This window comes from Mercenaria mercenaria, chromosome 17, assembly GCF_021730395.1.
Source record: "Mercenaria mercenaria strain notata chromosome 17, MADL_Memer_1, whole genome shotgun sequence".
Lineage (NCBI taxonomy): Eukaryota > Metazoa > Mollusca > Bivalvia > Venerida > Veneridae > Mercenaria > Mercenaria mercenaria.
The window spans coordinates 33322634-33347673 of NC_069377.1; the positions used below are offsets into that span (position 1 = coordinate 33322634).

The 25040-nt window shown below is 34.9% G+C and overlaps 1 protein-coding gene across 1 annotated transcript; it reads left to right on the plus strand.

The window, feature by feature from the left end:
- The first annotated feature begins 19335 nt into the window (after positions 1–19335).
- Positions 19336–22004, plus strand: LOC123536523 (uncharacterized). Its single transcript, XM_045319740.2, has 2 exons — positions 19336–19706; positions 20653–22004. The coding sequence occupies exons 1-2, from the start codon at positions 19363–19365 to the stop codon at positions 21944–21946; spliced, it is 1638 nt and encodes a 545-aa protein (XP_045175675.2). The 5' UTR covers positions 19336–19362; the 3' UTR covers positions 21947–22004.
- Positions 22005–25040: the final 3036 nt, after the last annotated feature.

Sequence of the window (25040 nt, forward strand, 5' to 3'; positions counted from 1 at the left end):
CTTACAGAAAGTCGTTGGTTCTACCCGCTTGACTTCTAGTAATAGAATAATGCCCGGAGGGCACTTGGGGTCTTTCACCACCATGAAAAACTGGAACGTCGCCATACGATTTATAACTGTATCGATGTGACCCTTTAAAAACGTAGACAGCAAAATAGAAATATATTAGCAGACTCATTTTATGGATCTACATTAATGAAAGGACATGAAATCTGCAACTCACCCCAAACACACACCAAGAACCCTGCAAAAGTCAGTCGAATACAATATCAGTTATTACTGAATAAAATGTTTTTCTTCGTCGGAGCGATAAATCACATAGAACACTTCTCTTTGAGAGGGTCTTTGAAATCGAGAGTACGAAATTGCAATAAATTCTAAAACAAGACAATATTGTGTCAGGAAACGTAAAGACCAAACAGAAGCTTAGCTTTTTGAAATGTCAGTTTGAATACACAAACAGAATATATATGTGTTTAAACAGTTCTAATGAAGCATTTGAAACGTAAATTTCTCACGTAGCTATAAGTGCTCATAAAATCTGCACTTCACACTGCTAACAAATGTCCAGGCCACTCACAATAATCTACAAGCATTAAAATAATATTTACCTAAGCTAAATTTATGCATTTATTTGAGAATAGATGAAAGGAAATTGATCTTATATTGGACAAAAGAGTCAATATTTACACCGTGATTGTACTAAATTATTAAAATAAAAAAGAAATATGTACTTAATAACTGACTGCCTAAAAGGAGTCGTTTTGTTGGGTTTGGATACCATATTTTTGTTGTTAAAATCATCTAAAAATCAGAATGTTGGTGCACCCAAATCAGAAAAAAGGACTTCCGTTGGAGGATCTCCGTTCTTTTATGTTATGAGTTCTTTTTGTTGGGTTTAACGACCCAACGAGACAGTTAAATGACATATGGTGCTGTTCAAGCTTTTATGGTAGAGGAAACATTCATTAACCTTTAGCCTGCTGACGGCAACTGATCCCGCCTTTGCGACCTGTGCAACATCACTATAAAAATTCTGATATACCTTCTCGCAGAAGGGTCTTTGAATTACTATTGATTTTAAAACCAAATATAAGTTACGAAAATGACCTTTTTTGAATATTGGCTGTCCTGCTGAAGACGGTTATTTATATTACATTGGATTAAATGTTATACATGACTTCTACTAGGCAAACCGAATAAATTGAGGAATAAATATTCCATACATTCGCATCCAAAAGGGGGAAGTTAACAATATGACAAAACTAAAATCATCCCTCTATTATACATTTTGGTACGTATAATATTGTTGTTATATAAATAGAGGAGTTGTAAATCCAACACTTACGCAGTGATATCCGAGTTACTAGTTTTATCAACTATGACCTACCTGGGTCAACATATGTGAAAACGTTCATGTTAAGGCATTGCCAAAATCACAACTAAATATCACTTCATCTTCTCATGCTGAGTACTTCTTCTTGACAATTGCATTTAAGTCTAAACAGTTGGTCAAATAACCATCGACATAGTAGCATAATTATTATGATGATTTATAGTACATACGTCGCTTGTAAAATGTTTGAGTCTCGTTTAGACCGAAAGTTTACCTCAAAATTTTGAAATCTTACACGCAGTCAAACTTCATTATAATACATATTACAAACACAAAATGTTATCTGGGTTTATCTCGCTAACTATGGATGATGTAAAGCGGATTAAATGCTTCAAGATAATTCTGAGATATATACATCACTTAACAAAAATATTGAATTACCTGCTGTAATCAATTTGATTATTTAAAAACTTTATTTATTTATTTATTTTTTACTACATATTCTGACAGTCCATACAGATTCTCTGTCGCTTTGGACATAGATTTTTCTGTATTAAAATAATTGCTAGGACAAAGCTTAAAACTCAACAGGCCTATAGATTCCCTATACTTTTCGCATTCCCACAGGGTGTCTGTGAAGGGCTTCTGTTTAGAGAAAATTGTAAAATAACCGTGAAACTATCGTTTGGATATTTTTCTGTTGTTTTTTTTCGTTTGTTTGTATATATTTGTGCTGTATGTATGTGTTCTTATTTGTGTTTATACATATTTGCTCATTGTATGTAAATTGTATTTATATTTCTCATCTTATGGTGGAATAAAAGATATATCTATCTATCTATCCTGATTATTGCATTAGACACAAAAAGAAAATTAAATCTAAAATGTTGTTTGTATATGCATTACTGACCGCAACTAGCTAGGTAAACCAATATACATCGATGGTTCAGTGCAACACTATGCTAAGTATATTGATTTATATAGGGATATAACATAGTTTTTCATTGACCAGTCGACCTGTAACATCACCTAGATAAAAACATGTAAATTAAGTGTGAACAGATATTGAGATAAATTGGATAAATTGATGGTGTTTGGATTTATTTTTGTGTATAATTTAGTAACCAGGTAAAAATTTCAAAATAATTCCCTAAGACTTTATTCACACTGGATAAACGGCTATCCTGACGCCCGCTGGAAATGTAACCCAGCTGTAAATCGGTAGGTAAAGTTTTTTATTTTAAATTATTTCTATTAAAACGAAGCCAATTCTTGTAAATCAACTTGACAGTTTTGTCAAGGAATGACCATGGCTTACATTTACAATTTCTGGGCCAAATACGATCGTTACGTTTTGAGATATTCGCTTGCAATTTCTTCAGTTTGAAAAAATCGAGCAAAAGTCCAAAGTTTTGCGCAAATTGTGTTGTTTATGAACAACCTGTGAAATCTTTTATCATCTGCTTTAACAGATGAGTCCTTTCGGAACACCTGTGTAAAGTTTACGGGTTCTACGTTATTCCTGAAAAAGTATATTAGCCGTTAAATAGGCAGGGTCGAGAAAAAAAGACTGTCGAAAACGTCCGCTAGTGCTGTCGTTGAACTCGGATGTTAACATTTATAGACTATCCATTAACTCCAATGATTTTGAATACTTTCATATGTAAAAAGTATTACTGGCAGTGATCTGACGGAGACGTAATTATTTTTTAAAATGGCACTTTCATTTAAAGAGGCTTTAGGACTATATTCCTTCACACCCGGGCTGAATTTTATCCTAGTTCACGCGCTCTTGCCATTTTTCCGCCATGCGAAAGCCAACCATATATTTTTTGCATTTACACCGAAACAATATAGTACATATTGCCATTTTGCCAGCTTTTGATGGTGGAGGAAAACCACTACAGGTGCCTCTGGGCTACTACAGTAAGTAATTTAACCTCAGGTTTTGCAAGTGCAAATGATTGCTTCTGGTCGTCAGTCCTTTGAATTTCGTTTGAAGAATTCTGTATCTTCAATGAATCTCAAATGCCCGTTCTTGTTTTGAAAAGTGTTCTCAGTGCGGTGCTTGATAGGTGTATAATCTTGTTTGCTCATACATAATTATTTAATTGCTCCTAATGTAAATCTGCCATTTTGTTTTATTCATAAATACCTTTTCAACAAATACCAGTTTATTCACGGCCACATGTAGCTTTAATTAACATATAACCAGGTAGATCGGAACTCTTCTTTGCTTGTTTACGATCTTACACAGTCGGCTATCGAATAAAACCACATGAAAGTAAAAGTTCTACTATACGACACAATATATTTGAAATTTTGTCTATGCATGTAGGAATTGCCGGCCTAACACAAAATACTTATTTATAGCTCTGTGTTAAAGATTTTTTTTGTTATACTGACATTGGAGGTGGCCATTAATGAATGGGCCTCACTAATACTTGTATCATCGGTAACACATGTTTGAAGTTTAAAAATAAATACTTAAAAATTAGTCCATGCATGTAGAATCAGAGCCCGGACAAGACACAGCAGGCGGACGGAACGGACGAAAGGAACAAAGCAACTTCTAGACTCTAAACCAAAAGGACAATGATAATGAAGTCAACCAGAATTACTCGACATGGCAATAAGGACCATACATAAGTATATACAAACTGTTTACTGACTGCAAGTATACACATTTTACACAAATGACAGATGAAAGAAATCGCAAAAACACAGACAGACTAAACAGATACAAAATATACATAAAAAAGAGACACAACGGGGCATATAACATGTCTACAAGACAGTTTATTTTTACTTTTATACAGCTGTATTCTCGATAGCCGACAGCTGACCTCAACGACTGCCTATTTTAAATACAGTCTTTTTTTCTCGACCATGCCTATTTAACGGCTAATATACTTTTTCAAGAATAACGTAGAACCCGGAAACTTCACACAGGTGTTCCAAAAGGACACATTTGTTAAACCAGATGATAAAAGTTTTCACAGGTTGTTCATAAACAAAACAATTTGCGCAAAACTTTGGATTTTTGCTCGATTTTTCAAACTGAAGAAATTGTTAGCGAATATCTCAAAACATAACGATCGTTTCTGGCCCAGAAATAGTAAATGTAAGCCATGGTCATTCCTTGACAAAACTGTCAAGTTTATTTTCAAGAATTGGCTTCGTTTTAATAGAAATAAATGAAAAACTTCACCTACCGATTTACAGCTGGGTTACATTTCCAGCTGGGTTACAGGATAGCCGGCTATCCAGTGTGTTATTTTTCACGTTCTTCTGTACAATTGGCTGTAATTATTTTTACACGCATTGAATTTATATTGAGTTTGACCGTACGAAAAATTGCAAAATTTTATCATTTTGGCCAGAGAAAAATATCGAATAAAGGCGAAATTGCTGCCACTGTGGCGATGCCTTAAGAAATGCGTCCAGTAGAGTTATGTATTGTTAAATGCAGTAATACTGTATACCTGCATATATGCAGAAAGGCTAAATCTCTTTCAGCAATATAAAACAAGTCTGCAACAAGAGATGAACAATTTCTTCCTATGGGACTATCAGGAATTTGTAGGAAAACTACACTCCCAACTTGACGTCATATCGTCAATGTCGTTCAATAAAAAGGTACCTACCAGCCCATCTCACCACACATTCTGATATTAACTACCTATATCTAACAACACAGACAGTACCTAAAAGATACTACAGGTTTGTGACTAGTGACGAGGGAAGTTTCAAGCGTAAAACTGAAGGATGTTTCAAGTTACATTAGATGAAATGGATTGCCAAAACTCGGGTACTTTCCAGAAGAAAACAATCAATATACGTGGTAACCGAAACGCAACGCAAGACAACGTAAACGCAATGACATTTTGTAAAGATCATGTTCTTATTTGTTCATTATGTTGGCAGCATCAAAATGGATACAGGTTAATTTCATTCTCTAAAATGATTACATTGTATAATATAATTACGCCTACACATTTCGTGTGTAATGAATATCGTTAATTCTCAAATCTGCTTCCAATAGGCCATGATCACGTTCAACTTTTAGCATATACAGTTATAACTGGCGCACGATTAGCCGGTACATATACCTAGTGGTGTTTGGCCACTGACCATTCCAGGCGGTGCCCTGTCATGTTTCTTTATTTTGTGTTAATTTTGTCTTTGTCTTTCTTGTCTATTTCTTTTGACTTGTTTATGTACTTTATGTACATGTACCTTGTCAGGGTATTTAAGAGTGGGTTGGGGCAGCTCGTTCTTTGATCGTGTATGTTCTTATTTTATTGATACCCATGTTGTTAATACCATTTAAAAGATGCGACATGAAAGATAGTATATAAAGATCAAAGGCTCTTTAACTTGTGAACACAATATTTGTTCTTGCAATTTTGCATCCGGTAATGACTGGGTGGAAGATTTTTTTCAATCTTGTACCGAAGCTCACACGTATCATCTATATGCAGTAGACACAAGAAAACAAATTAAGTTATCTAATACTGACATTTCAAGCACTTTATGATACTAGTAATAATTTGTTTGATATTCTTTTCATGCAATTTATCAAGCTTAAATGTACCTTTGTGGTATTTTTTGTACGGCCATTTCGATTTTATTGGAGAATGTTCGTAAATGACAAGTAATGTTCTTAAGATGCCTCCATATATTGTAGGAATGTGCTTAAAAGCACTTTAAGAAATATAATGACTTGATATATGTTGCATGCTTCTTTTTGAAGTGTTTTTGTGTTTATCTCTAGTACAAGCGTATTTTAAATTTTAAAAAAATATGATACGTACACAACGTATTTTTTTTTTCATTTTTTTTTTTTCTTTTTTTTTTCTTGTTTGTTAAATTATATAAATGCATGTGCTTTGGGTCGTTTAATTATTTAAATGTTCTTTGCCTAATGAAATATGTACCATTAAAGTATCTTTTTAACACTGCATACAACACTATTTTCAAATGAGGATGGGCATGAAAGATGCAGGAAAATATTCTTAATGAATATTAATGAATATGCCATTCTTTTAACAAACCGTTGAAAAGCAGTGATATATTTTACAAATGAGCGATTCAACAATGTATAAGTTAACACAAGAGAAAACTGCAATAAGATAAGTAATTAACCTTTGTCTTTTGTCAGTCAAAAATCATGTGTTTTATACGGACGGCTTGACACCATCGCAAATGCTACCAGAATATACATGATGCAGTAAAAGAAGGTACTTTATGAACACCAGAATTATTGTTACTTGTAACAGTTCTTAGATCTGCGCTGTTGTATTTGGTTCAAATGGAATTTGCCAGGTCTCTATCTCACAAGGCGCTTTCGATCTGGCAGAACACTATTTTGACTGATAAAGTGGTATCTTAATCTGCAATGATGCCAAAATGGACTATAATTTTAGACAAAAAATGCTGAAAACACGTTCGAAACGGTTCATTTTTTGACACATGAAACGTTGCAACTAAAACATGAATATTTTTCCCCGTATCCGATGGAAGTTTAATAAAAAAGATATATTCGTTACAATTATACAGGCTTTATTCCAGACAGAATATTCACAGGTAGTATTTATATCGCTACAAACTACAATCATTTCCGCTGGCGCTTGTTCGGTCCGTTAAATAAAGTGATTCATTTGACCGATGAACCTTATACAAGAAGATATAACGTTGGCAGCAAGGAGTGAACTCATGCTGTTTTAGTGGGTAGCATGTCACAGATCATTTCTCTCCGGAGGGTCTTTATATTAGAATGAATACAAGTAAAACGACAGTGATATTGGCGAACTGACGATAATTACAACGATAATGGAAGCATAACACTCGAAACTGTCAATTGTAATACTCCAAAATAAATTTATTTGTTTACACAGTAGGACAGAAGCACAAAATCTCCTTGATAGTGCTCTGTGTAACGCAGAAACAGTATATACCCGAGTACTCACATCAAGATCTACTTCACATTTTATTTGCTCTTTTGTCTACGCAAAAACACATGTACTCAAAAGGCTGTAAACTTTAGGAAAACCCTGAGTTTCTACATACCTTGATTATAGTCTTTTAGCCCATGATCTTCTATTATAAAGATTCCGGTCCAGTTGCAAATTATATAGTAAAATAGTGCTAAATATTCAATTCGATTGACTAAATGTATGAGTACTGCGTGCGATTCTGATCATGAACTTTACGTAAAGGAGTATTACAGTTAAAGCTACCATCGTGACGCAGATCTGTTTGTCTTTCAAAGAACAGATTTATAAAACATAATGTTGATATATAAAGATAACTTTATATAAAATATTTATAATTTACTATACATGTTATCAAATTATAATAAAATATTTAATGAATATATATAATTAAACAAAGAATAAAAACATATGTAAAAATATTTAATGAATATATATAATAAAATACATATGCAAAGCATGTATATTAATCTAAATTTTGAGTGAATGTTTGTGCGCTGTTTGAGAGTAATTTGATAACAATTGATCTATAAGTATTAGAAAAATAACGTATGTAATTTGGACCTCTAAATGAGATAAGGGTCTTAATCTTGCCTTTTTATTTTATTATAGTTAATGTTTGTTACAAAGTAAATGTTAATGTAAGTTAATGTTTGTTACTTAGTTGTGTTTGCTTAAATATATATGCCGTATGTTTGTATTGTGCATAAAAAAGATTAATGTCTTCTTAGTTCATATTTTCAGAAATTGTTTTCTGATATGTTTGTCATATGTGTCACAATATGTACAGCCGCCAGGTCAATCAAGGAGTTCTCGAGCATTAAACAGAGCTTCGTCTGGCCCTAACCTTTTTCAGTAGCACACAGGTATAAACAGCTCTTGTGGAACAACAGCAACATTTGCCCTTACATTCCAAAGGAGATATTACCTCTCAACTTTGGCGTAAATTTCCATAACATGTTTTCGAGCATCATAACCCCTTGCCCGGCTCCTGCAAAACAGTGCTCCATGCATGAATGGCAAATCTTGGTGTTTCCGGTCAGCAGTCATTGACGTCAAACGGTGTCGACAGTTTGTTACGTACTTAATTGCCCACCTTAGTAGCCTCACTAATACCATTTTATAGCAAGAGAAAATGATTCTAGGTCAAGCTTCTTCACGACTTTCCAAAACACATGACTGCTTACAGAGTGACTGCATAACTTTTCTTTAAAAGTGTTTTCTTGTCCTGTTTGGCTTTGTCCTTGCTTTTCTTTTTTTTTTTTTTTTTTTCGTTATGCTGATACAAACAGGGACTAAAGAATGCAGTGCGGTACTGCACGTGGAAATAGGCTGTACATGTAAATGTATACACGTGCACTTTGCTTGGACAAGTGTGTACATCAACACAAATGAATGCAGTAGTACAAACACCGAACTAACAAATAGTCACAAACATACTTGCAGAAGGAACATTGCAGGACATCCCTTTAAACGGTCAGTGACAAAACCATCGCTTCAAAATCTGAACTAGTTGACTGGCGAAAAAGTCTTTAGTGTTGCATCTTTAACCGACGATTTTATTGTAATGGTTGAATTATCAAACACTTATGCTGCCACTGGCCATTCAAACGCATTCTTACGGTTTGTATTTGCCAGTGCGAATGTCCCAGACAAGGGTTTTACGGGACGTAGAACTTTATGGACCCTTCATACCAAGTTACGGTCTAGATACAGACTAGAGTACCTCGGACAATTAATGAGCATTAATATGGTTAATGTGCATTAATATGGCAAAGTAAGAAGATATTCGCCAAACATTAACCACTATCCAACAAGACGGACTGACATTAAGTTACGCCCCCTACCACCGTCTTAACCGGAATTCTATTATGCGATTATTAAGATTGAATGAACAAAATGATCTCAAAATGACCCAAAAAATATTAAAGACATTGAGTCCACAATTCGGTTATAAATTTATATGAAAACAGATGTGTGACTAAGACGTCTTTACTTTGATATGATAACATTTATCTTCATTTTAAACACTTAATTCTGCCACTGTTTACCATTAACATTTAATACTAAAATATAAATGCGTCAACAGTATTAGGTAAGCAGAAACAAGTATTCTTCTATACTTTTTTATTGGTAAACTAAGGTAGGCCACTCCTTTTTGTACAACGTTTATACAGTATGTGTTCTGTCCCTTTTCACTGATGCTATGTTATGAGTACCTTGAATTTGACTTTGACCCAAAGTGAAGCGCATTTGATTCAAGATGTATAACTTGTAATAAATATAACTTTTTAACAAGTTAGCGAGGACGCAAATATTGGACTAACATAAAAGCCTAGGTTGTACCAGGTTTAGAATAACGAGTCTTGCAAGTATCATTCCTGCTTTGTGGCAGAGTGCAAATAATGTGACTGTGTAAATACATGATTTAAATATGAAGGATATGCAAGTCAGACAAGGTAGAAAAGAAAATAGTTATTTAATGGACCTAGCACAAAGCACCTGTTCAGGAGCTGGTCATATTTAGCAGTTATTTATAAAAGTCTCCATAATAACCAGTTACTGTTGCAGGCTAGCATACAATGGTTTAGAAAATATGACCACCAACCCTTTCGCATGCGTAATTCCAGTTGAATCTCATAAATAAAATATGGATTTTACTAAATAAAACATGACCAACGCCTATAAAATAGCACGATTTTACCGATTGCAACAACAATCCCGATTGAGAATACATGTATTACCTTTGAATAGTCATGGACAAAGGATGGTCTGACAAAGCTGAACAAGATGAAAATAAACGTAACAACTGATGCAAAAAGTTGCATATACGGCAAAGGCAGATCTATTTAAGGAAATTTGACTAGTATTATAATCCAATCAATTTGTCACTGACCTGAGCATAAGAGGCCAAGCCGAGTTGAATGTTATTGACACACATGAGAACAGAGACTTTTTAAAATCTACTTTTATGCACCATTGAAGAAACGCCAAAATCACCAGTGGGGAGATTAAATTGCTTTACTGGCGCTAACGGGAAAAGTGGAGGCAACAAACAGATTTTTACACATACACTAGAAACTTTCCAGATGGTCACAGCATAAATAATGAACAAAGGCAACAACTCCAAGAATTCCAACTCTAATAAGGTTCGGGTTTAGAACGGTGAAATACGTATTTCAGTTTTTATGAATATATTTTTCATTGCCTACATTACACCGTCAAACATTTATGTTTCGTAATGTATTTTTTCCGCCCGTGTATGTTCGTAAAAGCTTGTTGTCCTTAACAGTTGTAAAGAGATGCTAAGTTTGAAAGTATCTGGAAATCTATAATTGCTAAATACTTTCAAATATCATTATCTGTATTTTAGTAATTTAATGCGATTTCATTTTCAATTTGTAAGAAAAAAGATAAGACTTTAATGTAATATTTTATCATGTGCAATGGAAGTAATTAACAAACACAATGAAAGGTACAAATGAAACACTTCAGAAGCAGGGATTTTTCTACCGTCTCAAACCTGGGGCCCTGGGCACATTCAGTTTGGAAAAATAGCGCGTAAAACATAAATTTTGGGAAATTTCAAAAATAAGTTTTACCATCATACGACCTTTATTTTAGCATTATCATTGTTGTATGTCACATTACAAATACTTCTACAAGTCAATTTTTCTGTTGCTTCTTTTTGTATTTTGAAACTGTGTAATAAATTACAAAAAGAAAGTCACAAAAAAACTCTCAGACAGTGAAGGATCAGTAAAACCTTCAGATTTTGGTGAGTTAGTACCAACGTCACGTGTGTACAGTGTTTTATCTAATGTTTTATCACGGGCTTGATGTTTAATTCGCCGATCTTACCGAATCCTCGGACATTATCGTGGTGGCCTGTTTCTCGGCACTTGTTTAATGGAGAAAGCCGAAGCTAGACAGCTTTTGGTTGTCAGCAGCATACTTTTTGTGACTTTCTTTGTTTAATAGTTACTATTTATTGCTCGGCATATTTTCATTTCCGGTTAAAATTGGCGAGCTGGATTAAATGTGATCGCGGTCATGTATACGGAACATAGAACAGTTCGCAAAGTTTAATCGAATCGGTTCCGAAGCGGTTATTCGATTAACACAGGAACAGCGCTAACTCGATTAAATATAAGAAACAAAAATCAAAATCTGAAAATTGAGAAAACCGCAAAATTGGTATTATTGGCAGATTTTTAGGAAATTTAAACACCAGAATTGGAAAAATAAGCAATTTTCTGCAATTGGGATGTGGCCGAAATTCGGCCCAAAAATCGGCCTTAAAATCCCTACTTCCTTTAACAAAGTGAAAGCTAATATCAGTGAAAGCCAATGCATAGAGCTGCTCTGCATATCTCAAACGAGCATAAGCCATTGTATTGTAAGCATGACAATGCTACCTATCAATGACATATTCAGTTTTTATACAAAAAAATATTACTTATTCATCGGATTGCATTTTGGAACTTATAAATTGTTAATTGCTTTGTTTATCAATATGAATTATGATCTTTCTTTATAATTATATATATCTTATCTTTAAATTAGTTGGACATTAGAGAAAAAGCACATTGTTCTTTTTTCATATAAGAGGGAACTAATTACAAAAGAAGAAACCTTGGGTCATTGTGACCCTGACCTTTTAGATATTACTCTGGGGCATGGATATGATCCGTCGTCATGATAACATATATATAGTTATTTGAATTTCAATCCTTTCATATAAACGATAAGACCGGAAAAAGAAAAGAACCATAAATTATTTATTTCCAGTTGAGTCCTTGACGTTTAAACTAGGTCTGGACTTCTGAGCAACATGTCGCCAAATAATATTGAAATCACTTGCTAAATGGACAGACCAAAATAGACAGCTTTAATCCTTGACCTCTAAGTGTTACCTTGATTTTAGAACCAGTGAAGGTCTTGTGCGCGATAGATTGTTTTGTTTTCGCGACTGCTTGTGCCATGATGTTGCTGATCAATAATAAATAGTCATTGAAGCATATCAAATTTACAGATCAGACAAAAATGACATAAAATCGATGACATTAAGTGTGATCTTATCTTGGTCTTCCGCCAGACACATTGTCTAATTGTGGGGAACAATAATTATTGTTTTAAGTGTGATCTGATTTGCGAGCGAAATAGGGTTCCAGACTTCCTCAAGACACATTGTTTAATTGTGGGGAATATTTGTTTAAAGAAAAATTGAAATCCTTTGAGGATAGAGTTCTGGTATGGTCATGAAACAGACCTAAGTAAGGTTTTCTGCGCATTTAATAGAGAATAATAGGCTACTGTCTTTTGATATCAATGTTATCAGGTCGAGGCTGATATGGGCTGGAAGGGGTGAGGGAACCGAACCCCTTCCGCCCATATCAGCCGAAACCTGATAACATTTGATATCAAAAGACAGTAGCCTGTTATTCTATTTATCATGAAACTCATACAAACTGCCTAGAAAAACATGTCTTCATCTCTTATTTCGTAAAAGATGTCTTCTGAAGCAAAAAATTAAATTTATATTTTACAGATATATTTTGAGCCAATACGGCAGATGAGAACGGTTTAGCATCATATCTATAATGATATTAAATAAATTCATGTACTTAAGCGAATAATGAACATAATATTAACATAAAAACATAAACATAAACATAAAAATACATTCAATAGACTCTTCAGAAAATATGTAACAACAATTAGTTAATAGCCAAAAAGCTAGAAGCGGTCGACTTTTTCACTGGAAAGGATATATGCCTAAAAAGCTGATGCTTTTTGAAATTCGGTCAAGATTTCTCACTTGATATGACATGAGAGTGAAAACATCATATTGCATTACAATTACAAATAAAAAGATATTCCATAAAGAATACTGCGTATGAAAAGAAATTTTCTTTAAAATATCCTATTTGAAATTATTAATTAATTAACAAATTATATTAGAGAATAACTGCAATAAAATTGATACACATTCATGTGACTAAAACATGCTGATGAAATTTAATCATATGTAATGAACTTTGATATTTTTATTCACATGAAGGTAAATTGAATAGTATCTTACATTTTGAGAAACTATATTTGTTTTATCCAATATCATTATGTAAGTTTGTTTCACTTCCACACGAATCGATCAATCACGCAGCTTTAAACTGTGGACACAAAATGATATATATTGTCATAATATCTATTATGAATGATGCACATGTTGATCAGTATTCGATAACATTTTAAATGTACGGAAATAAAACTTAAAACACTTCTCTATATTTCTGTTAATGCAAGATAACAATAATACTTCGTCACTGTTTCCTAGTGATCTATATTGTAAAATCATTAGTTTTTGTGGATTTCAAGTCAAACAATTGTATGTCTGACTCAATCCGACTACTGTGTGGTAATATAATTTACATGACTAAAACATGCTGATGAAATTTAATCATATGCAATGAACTTTGATATTTTTATTCACGTGAAGGTAAATTGAATAGTATCTTACATTTTGAGAAACTATATTTGTTTTATCCAATATCATTAAAAGGTCGTAGGTAACACAGTCACTATCTTGTGTTTCTGTTCTGAGACGCCTTTATATGAAAATAAAATGGTTTCATTTGTTCATTTACGGACATCATCGTGACCTTAAAGGTCACCCTTTTAGCGCGTTCGAAGCAACATTTATACACTTAATTACATGTTTACATGTATTACGTTTGCTGATTTCTATCTATCGTTCTGGTGTGTTAGCACTAGCACACCAACACGCAAAAACGATCAACTAGCAGGCCAATACGTGTTGGCGCGTTTGATCAGACACAAAACTCATATCGTTTTCTTTGGAAACAAATCCAAACGATCACATTTTTATTACATCTTTCTTTCCTTTAATTTTCAGTGGTGTTGTATTTCTTGGTTCTTTGGGATTATAGAGTCTACTCAATTGTATAACAGTGTGCGTATAACGTATAGTGTCTGAGGTTGTCGTGGGAGGGGTGTGTGAGGTATTGCACATTTAATAACCTCTTATGAACAATGTCAATCAAGCTGCGTTCTATGCATCCAAGTGATCTTCTTATAGATAAACTCGATTACCAACAGCAGTATTTAAGTGTCATGTGGCGGCCCCTACATGGGCTCAGTGTTGTTATATTTTCTGTTCATATGGAATCATGGAGTCAGTTTAAATCATTTGTATAATAGAGCTGTATATCTCAATGATTGTTTTGCAGATAATGTCCTGATAGATTTTATTTTAAGTGGTCATCGTCTCGATCTAAATACTGTCGAAAGAAACGGCTTTAAAATATCATATTAAACAAACACATTAATATCTTAGTAATACTAATATATATATACCGGGAAATATGTTGTGTCCTTCACGTTCAGGGTATAGTTCTGTTTTACCAGCCTGAGGACAGTTCACAGGGAATGGAATTCTACAAGAGTTCCTATTCTGTTTCCAAGAGTAAATCACTTGGTGGTTCCTGACAGACCTATGATAGCTTGTTGAACGTTTTGCTCGAAGCTCCTGATATCCGTCTATGAACAGCCAAAGACTACCGTTTTCGGTTGCCTAGTTGTAGAACGCCTGCTTCGAATGCGGAAGGTCGTATTTTCAATCCCCGGCCACAACAAACAAAAGCCGTAAAAATGGTATCAATAGCTCTCTTGTTGGCGTTCAGCATTCAAATGGAAACAGGCCTCACTCCGGCGACGGATTCCACCAGGAATGAAATGTCGAGAGTGATAAATATAAGATGTAGAACTTGCTTCATAACTGACCTAACATAAATTAGAATTAAATAAACGATCTTGATGCCCGACAAACCATCAAGTAAATATAATATATTAATTAAGCGCCGTGAAATTTACAGTGGGAGTCAATTTATTGAGCCATACGTTCTTGCAGCGTCTTGAGTGCAACTCTCCTGACCAGTTACATGACCGTGTTTTAGTAGATTATATGATATGTAAGAAATGAACAACACACACGCACACACTGAGATTGAGTTTGAATTGCAATTTTGGTGACCATTTAAGAAAAAAATATATCAAATATGACCACAAACTGGCTGTGGTCTTTAAAAATTCAGATGTAGAACAGGAAGACTTTAGATACTTGAGAATGTACTGAAAACAAAGGTCATTTGATTCATGTCTAACAACAAATGTTGATGTTTAATATTGGTAATTACGCATTAAGAATCCAAAATTTTAAACTTGAAGTTTGGAGTCGGCACTCCAACATCTGATTGGTCGTTTCTAAGCTCAGAGTTGAAATTGACCAATGGCAATGCTATAGTTTGAGACTGGTCTCCTAACCTTTATAACCTGATACTGTCTTTATCTTAGACTGTGTTTTATATATTTAGAGTCGTACGTGTGTTAGAGGAGAGATACACATGTTGCTCGTAGGAGACCCAGGTACTCCATGCTTTTCTTTATGTCCGATGTTGTAAATTTGAATTTTATTTTCAGCATGTCTGTGTCTTGGTTTCTTTTTCACACTTCCACAAACATTGTTTATAGTGAGTTAGCCCCGTTCAACCAGATTAAAAGTACTAAAAAGGAAATCATAATTGTTTATACTTGTACGAAATCATGATGAGTTTAATCTCCTCTTTGACAATTTACCACAGGGTTGGGCCACAGGATTGGGCCACCGCAGAAGAATGGTTAAAGTCAGTGAATTCAAATGACTTGCCCCTCACCGATGTGGGTTTGATCCTCACTCGGGGCGTTGAATTTTTCGTGTGAGGAAGCCATCCAGCTGGCTTACAGAAGATTGGTGGTTCTACCCAAGTACCTTGCCTTGATAAAATAATGCACGTCAAAACAAAATTGACATAATATGTTTTGTTAAGAGAGGGAGAGGCTTAGGTCTGCTATTTTGGAGAAAGAATAGCTTAGAACGTGGGCAAATGTAAATAAAAATCCTGATGCAATGTCTATAATTATTCTAGAGAAAAACTAAAGGATTTGAAAGTCATTTTCTGAGGGAACGAGTTCTATAAACAACCTCTAATACATATGCATGTAGAAGAAACATATCTCTGAACTGAGATACTGGCGAAAAGCAGTGAAATAAAGGCAACTAGGCTGAACAAATGGTTTGATATAAGTTGAACAGAACATCATGATAGTTTCAGTTAAAAATTTCCTTTGGTCAGATCAATAACTGATATTCTTATCTCTTAGTCACAATTCATTCAAATTATTAAATTGGTTTAAAAAATATGAAATTATATTATTCTTCTCTATGTAGATAGAAATGATATTTATTTTAGAATGTTTTCTGTTGTTTCAGGAACGGGAAAGTCACATTTTCTTAAATATGCTTCTAAAATAACTCCCTTCTCATTACTGACCACAGGTATAGGAAGCAGCTGCGCCGGACTTACAGTTACAGCTGTGAAGGTAAGTCACTGTTTCTCATGTACAGTCAAACCTGAACTAAACACCATCTATGTTCTCCAGTCCTGGTTGTTTCAGTATGTATTAAAGATACAATATGTTGACCGTCTCGGCAACCTAGTGGTAGAGCGCGCGCTTTGAGTGCGGAATGTCAAAGGTCAAGGTCACAGGGGCCAGAACATGGAAAACTGTTTCATAACTAAAGAACCATTTGACCTAGAACTTTCAGTTGTCTACATTTAAGAAATGATTAATAGCAAAACAGTGTTTTAACACACGAGCGGCGGTTATAGTTCGAGCGCAATAATTTCACGAGGCCCAGTGAATTATTTCGTACGACGTATAACCGCCGGGGTGTAAAATATAGTGTTAAAACACGGCTTTGCTATAAATCATTTCGATTATAATACGTCTTTTATTACATGTATAAAAGTTAGTTCAAAATGATAGACGTTTCATCGCGGATGTATGGCGCCAAATTGTCTGTCGTGACGCTCCTTTGGTTATGCACGTCTGGACCGGAAATGGTAATAAGTCTTGCGGAATAGTTCATTTTTTCTTCTTATTCACAAGTCTCTTTTTTTTTAATGATATTTTACTAGATAATATGGTGGCTTATTTCTGCCATCTCGTGTGTTCGTCTCGGCGAGGCGAAATGACCAAGTAACGAAAACACGAACAGTCGAAATAATACATATTTGTTCGTGTCGGCGGGTCGAAATGTCGAAGACACGAAAGGTCGAAAACTGTTTACTTGTCGTGTGTTCGCCTGTCGACATTCGAGGCGAATACACGAAGTAACGAAACATTGAAGGCGAAATAACGAAATTTATGAGACGAACACACGAACTTATGTATTAATCACTTTTCGTGTTGGCGGGTATCAAAACTACGTGTTGTCGCCCTTCTTTTGTCGTGTCTTTGTGTATTCGCCTCGAAAGTCGAAAGGCGAACTCGTAATTCGTTACTTCGACCCGCCGACAAGAATACACGACGAATGTGCAATTTCGTCCTTTCGTGTATTCGCCTTCCGGTAGCATGCGCATAACAATTACACATATGCTGCTGAAATGAATATGCTATCTAAATAACGTCTTTTACCATTTATATTCCATAAAAGATGTCATTGTGTAGATATTATATCACTAGTATTAAATTTGTACATACATTAAGCTTCTGTCAGTCTTACGGTGCATATCATTACGCCGACCTGAACTTTAATGCTATCTAGATAATGTGTTTTACCATTTATAGAATTTTTTTCTCAATTTATGATAGAAAATGTTTCATATGCAATAAAACATGTCATTCTTCAAGTATTTCAGTTCTGGTGTAAAATTCATTCAATGTATATACATTACACCCAATCTTGCGCCATTATTATAGTGTATTAAGGCAGACCCGACACGAAACACTTGTCATGTGTTCGTGTCGGCGGATCGAAGTAACGAAAGGTCGAAAACAGCTCAATTTTTGTGTGTTCGCCTTTAGCCTTCCGAGGCGAATACACGAAGTAACGAAACATTTAAGGCGAAATAACGAAGTTTTAATACCCGCCGACACGCAAAGTGATTAATACACGAACACACGACAAATAAGCATTATTTCGATCTTTAGTGTTTTCGTTTCTTATATATATCGCCCTTCTTTTGTCCTGTCTAATGACATCTTTTATGGAATATATATATATATATTAGAATATGCATCTATCGTATGGGAAGGATGCACGTACAGTACAACAAAAACAGTCTTTAGAAAAAAAAAACAATATGAAGCAGCGCGTATAGTTACAGGATTAACAAGGTATCTCTCAATACAAAATCTAGTTCAACAAATTGGATGGATCCTTAGAGGACAGACCAAATATTAAAAAGCTTTTTACAGTTTATCAAGCTAAAAATAGTCTATTTCCTGAATTCTTGGTCCTATTGTAGCAGCGATAACTATACATGTAAAAATAGCTCGAAGAATTAGGGCCTAACTCATTTATACCGTCATCTACGATCTGTGGAATTCATTAGATATAAATGTAAGAAATTCTGAATCTCCTAATATGTTTAATTCAAGATTAAAAGACATGTTCAAAGCACCAAAAATCCCCCAACTCTTTTTGATAGGTTAACTGACACTGCCTTCAATATTACACGTCGTGTAGTAATCTGAATAACGGTTTATATACAGAAACCATTTAAGAGATAATCCCAGTTGTGATTGTGGATACCCCATCGAGAATGCTGAACATTATTTCTTTCAGTGTATTAAATTTACAGAACAATTCATTTGTATGTGTTGTAACTATATAAATACTGTAATTGTATAAATACATGTATTATTTGCAATAAAATATGCTTTTAAAACTAAGACTAGTTCAATTGTAAGAGCAAATGGTGGCGAATAATTCTGCAAAGCGAATTAGCAACTCAGTGTGCGTGTAAATCAATCAAGACCATTTCATATTTAACCGCCCATCGTGCATAAAAAGTGTCAAAATACTACTTATTTTGTCTGTACATCTATATTACTTACGCAAGGGAGACAAATGCACATGGGCTTGTTTCATAAATTTATTAGTGAAGAAGAGTTATTATATTTAAAATGGCGACCGTGGGGAGTACTACAGACGCGTCGGATGAATTGTTTGACTTTATATGTTCTCCTTGCAACAAGAAAGACAGGAATAGCGAGGCGGTGAAGTACTGTGTGGACTGTCAGGAGTATCTTTGTGTACATTGTGTCGAAAATCACAATAGTTTTTCTGTCCTAGCTGGACATACTTTAGTTGAAAGGTCAAAGTTTGGAAATGCAAGTAGAACAGACAGCAAGAAATTACCGTCGGTGCCGACTGAAAGATGCAAAGTTCACTCATTGAAGCTCGTGGACATGTACTGTGCTGATCATGATTCGATTGGATGTCATATCTGCTTTACGATCAATCATAAGTACGTCTACTTTCGTTTCCAAAATAAGAACATCTTATCCATCTTTTAAAAGTGATTAGATATCGAACACTTAAGGATTAATAAAGGGCGAATATTTTATACAATATCTATCCAATGTTATTTGTGCAGATCATGACTCTTTCGGATGTCATGTCTGCTTTATTATGTCTACTTTCGTTTTCAAAATAGGGACGAAAGATTATTATTCATTTCAATTATTCGTTTTTAAATAAGTGTTTGATTAATTTAGGATGTAGATCTAGTAACAACTGTAAAATTTTGTAAGTGTTGGCTTCGATTTCATGCATTAACTTGCACTTAAAACAAATTATTTATCTCTTAACTGAATTTTATTATTTTGTTGTGTTTAACGTCGCACCGACACAATTATAGGTCATATTGCGACTTTCCAGCTTTGATGGTGGAGGAAGACCCCAGGTGACCTTCCATGAATTATTTCATCACGAGCGGGCACCTGGGTAGCACAGCCAACCTTCCGTAAGCCAGCTTGATGGCATCCTCACATGAAGAATTCAATGCCCCGAGTGAGACTCGAACACACATCGATGAGGGGCAAGTGATTTGAAGTCAGCGACCTTAACCACTCGGCCACGGAGGCCCTTTATCTCTTAAACGTACTTGATAAATTTTATAACTATATTTGAGAGAACGTACGTATATTCAAGAAAATAACGAGCTGAAAACATTTCGCGATTTTAAATCAAAATATTGTCCTATATTTTAATCATAATATTACTGTCAAACCTGTATTAAGCAGCCAGCCAAGGGAGCAAACACAATATGAATGATAAGTTGAAACAAAAAGTCCGTTTTAGAAGTAAGTTGTCTGGCTGTGTAAGGCAAGTGGTTGCTTAATACAGGCGTCCGCTTACTTAGCAGATCAAGCTGTATTATATACTAAATACATCTATTTTGGTTTCATTAGGCCATGTCAAGATATCCACTACATTCCCGAATATGTTAAAACGACTAAACAGACGGAAAATATCAGGAAGATAAATGATGAAATGGACAAAGCAATTTCTGAAATGGATAACTTGATGAAAAAGAAACAAAAAGATATTGAAGATAACAGGAAAACAAAAGCTACCTTTTTACAAGAAATCGAAGCTTTAGATCGATTGGAACAAGCCTCTGTCACTGAAGTAGAAGGGAAATGCGGTAAACAGGATCAAGAATTTCGAGAAGAATTGAAGAATATACAGGATACTTTTGATAAACTTACTACATGTAAAACCGAAATGGAATCATCACAGAAGAATCCGTCGCAACAGTTTGTAAATATGAAGATATCAGAGAGTATAATATCAGATACGAAAGAGGCCGGATCACGATCGACAGATGAACTTAAAGGTAGTCTATTGTTTGAAAGAAATTCAGAGATACTGCATTTTCTTCAAAATTATGAGTCACTTGCAAAGAAACCAGTTCCAATAAAGCACGGGCTTTACGAAGTTCAAAGCAAGCAAAGCTACAATGTAAAGTTGAATGACGACGTCAGAACCTGTAATATATGGTCTTCTTGTATACTTGACTCTGGTGATATTTTATTAGCAGACTATAACAACCAGGCCATTAAATTGGCTGACTGTGAAACTTACAAAGTGAGAAGTTCAATGAAGTGTACCTCTCCTAGGTCTGTTTGCAAGATAAGTAGTGTAGAAGCTGCGGTGAGTGTTGGAAACAGAACAGTGCAGTTTGTGTCTACCTCGAATCAGCTCGTGCCTACGCGTTTGCTGAAAGTTGATTGTGATTTTAGAGGAATTGCTGTCATGGGTAGTCAACTGGTGATAAGTGAAGAAGGTAAGAAAGTATATATATATACAACGAATGGAGAACTTTTGAAGATCATCGAGAACGACCAATCAGGAAGTAGTATATTTAGTTGCATTCGTGAGATTTCCGTGAGTGACGACGGTAAAATGATACACGTGGTTGATGCTTATCGAGGTCTGGTTACTGTAGATAGAGACGGTAATGTGATCTGGAGATATTCCGGTCAAGAGCTTGTGGGCGCCTGGGGAGTATGTACAGACGGAAACGGTAATGTGTTTGCGAGTGGTTTGTCATCAGGAAATGTTGTACAACTAGGACCTGATGGGACGTTTCTTGGAAAAGTTATCGGCTTAAATAGTCCCCAAGCTGTAAGTTTTGCTAGAAAGATTTGCAAGTTGTTGGTAGTAAAGGGAAACGAACTGCTTGTTTTCTGCGTCCAATAGACAGTATTCTGTTTTATGTATACATAAATAGACATGAATAAATATATTTTGATTTACTAATATGTCCTTATTGTGTTTATGTACGCTATATTTACATTCTTATGACTACAAGGTTTTCAACCTGAACATGCTCAAAATTGATTCAACTGTTTCTTTTTAAGTACTGGGGGAAGATGTTTTCAGTGTTGTTTCTTCAGTGTACTTAAATGTAAGCAACTTGAAAACTGACGATTTTTACTTAAACACTGTTACACATAACGTGTATGAAAAAATGATTTTGAAACATTAATTAGGTTAATAATATTAGCACAAAATATTTCAATTTGACAGACATTTATTGTAATTAACTTTCATCATAGAGACAGCGCTTTTTATTGCCACTTCTCTTTTTTCTGTATCAAAGTATTTGTTCTTCCGTTTACTTTAAGGAACGAAGCTCCTTGAAACAGTTTTGAAGCAAACTATACCAGAGAGTTCAATGCATTTGCTGAAGAGAAAGCCAGTAAAATATATTGTTTATATTTTATTGAAAAGAATATCTTCATGTTGGGTTTGAATTGTCAACTCTTACAGTCCCCATCCAATTCAAATGAAACTTGGTATGCTTAATCAACATGAAATTGATATGCATATTGTCGTGACGTATATGTACCAGTTTTGTTTTTCTTCAGTTAAGCCCATCTTTGGATTTTACAATTATAGAATAGCATTTGTACCTCAAAACTTGGTTTTCATTATCAACGTAAAGTTGACATCAGCAAATCCTTGGGACTTTCATGTGTGATTATTTTTTCTTGATTTATGCACAATATTATAAGTACATCTGAACCTTGTGTTTTCAACTCATCTAACAGTTGGCACCCAATTCAAATGAAACTTGATATATACCATCAGTATGAAGAGGGCATGCGCATTTTGCCGGGACTGTTGTATCCGTTTAATTTCCTGGAGGTACCCCCTTTTTAAATTAACAATAATAAAATAAAATATGCACTCCTCCTTCTGTGTCCAACCAATTAAAATAAAACTTGGTATGCATCATCAAAATTTTGCGGCGAAGTTGACATGTGATTATCGTCGGGACTTCCATGTCCGATTATATTTCTTGCTTGAGGTATGCTCTTTTTTTACATAACACTATTATAATTATCTGTACTTAGTATACTCAGTTCCTCCTTCAGTTCCCAACCATTTCGAATGAAACTTGGTACAAACATCAGCATGGAGAGATGAAATTGTCTAGCCATGTTCGATTATTGCTATACCCTCCTTTATTTGACTTTAGAATAAGTACAACATCATTTGTGTTCACGGGGCCTCCGTGTCCGAGTGGTTTATGTCATTGACTTCCAATTACTTGCCCCTGCTTCGCCAAGCGGTGCAATATACGCCCGAAAGGTTATATCAGAGGACTGGAGCAAAATTAAAAGAACTTGACTATTGGGAACAACAAAGGGGAATATTCAAAAAAAAATTCTAAGTCCACAAAATTTTTTTCTAAGTCCACGAAAAATCCTTACCAAGTACAGGTATGTCAAAAAACACCTAAAAATTGGAGGTACCATCCATGTTGTACCGCAGAAAAGTGGTTTCAGTTTTTCCCTACGGCCAATAATAAAAAAGTTACAAAATAAGCTATTTATAGTAACATAAAAGGGAAGCAATTCAATAAAAAGATATTTTAAGTGAACAAAAAAGGGATCTGTCAAATAAAAACAAGAACACTGCAATGCAGAGCAATATACACACGAAACAAAGTCATATGACCTTTGACGCCTAAGAGTGACCCTGACCTTGAAGCAAGCCATCCGAAACATGAACTCTGCACGTCGTCTCGATGTGGTGTACATTTGTTTCTTTGAAATCCTTCAAGCAGTTCAAGAGTTACAGATTGGACACGAAACAAACTCATATGAACTTTGACCCCCAAGTGTGACATTGACCTTGAAGCAAGCCATCCGAAACATGCGCTCTGAACGTCGTCTTGATGTGGTGAACATTTGTGTTAAGTTCTTCGATATCCTTCAAGGGGTTCAAGAGTTACATAGCGGACACAAAATTGCTAACGGACGGACAGACGGACACCGGCAGTATAACATAATACGTTCCTTCGTGCGTGTAAAAATGAAACTCAAAGAATAGGCAAAAAGTAGTTAAAAGAGTAGTTGAACTGTTCAACAGTTAGAAAGTAGTAAAATCCTCTTTGAAAAGTATGTGTGAAATACACCAGGTATGACTTATTTCCATATTTTTTTAAAATGCTGCGTATCTATCTTTCTCGTGCAGTGTACAATTCGTTAAGTGTACAATTCGTTAAAGTTTTTACCAAAACAAATATTTATCGAATCCTATCCATGCAGAAACGTGTTCAAGTGCAATTTGTAAATGTATTTAAATTTAAATCAATACATGAATAGAGCAAAATATAGATAATTTAAGAAATGTTGAATTATCATAATGAAGTGTATGCAAACAAAGGCGGGAATGCTTTTGATTTTATGAATACGTTGAACTTTAGATATCGCTTTTCAGATAACAATGGGAAAAAAAACAAACAAAAAACAGATAGAACAGAAAAAAGACGTTATCGTCAGTCAACATGAAAAGAAGCTGTCTCATTTGATTGACAATAGAAACAAAAATCGCACGTCTAATAACGATAAAGATGATATTCGTGCTGAACCACAATCTAATAACACATCAAAACGGAGACGCAATGGAAAGAAAACCGAAACAAAATCAACCAAAACCAACAAAAATACTTCCGGCAGAAGAACTAGCAAGCAGATTTCGAAAGCTAGCGATGAATCTATTCATCAAATGTCAAAAAACATGAGAACCCCGGGCCCACAGATAACCTATGCAGAGGCCGTGAAAACCGGGGCAACACTGCAGAAGGACGTGAAACCCGGGACAACACTGCAGGAGACAGTGCAGAACCTAGTGAAGGCAGTTACGAGTGTGGCAGCACTGCTGGAGGGAAGGGCCGACGAGGCAGAAAACGACAAAGGCGCTTCATCCGGGCCCCGGACAAAAAATCCTGGAGAAAAACGAAACGGCGGTTACAGAAAATACGGAAAGGAAAGGAGACAGT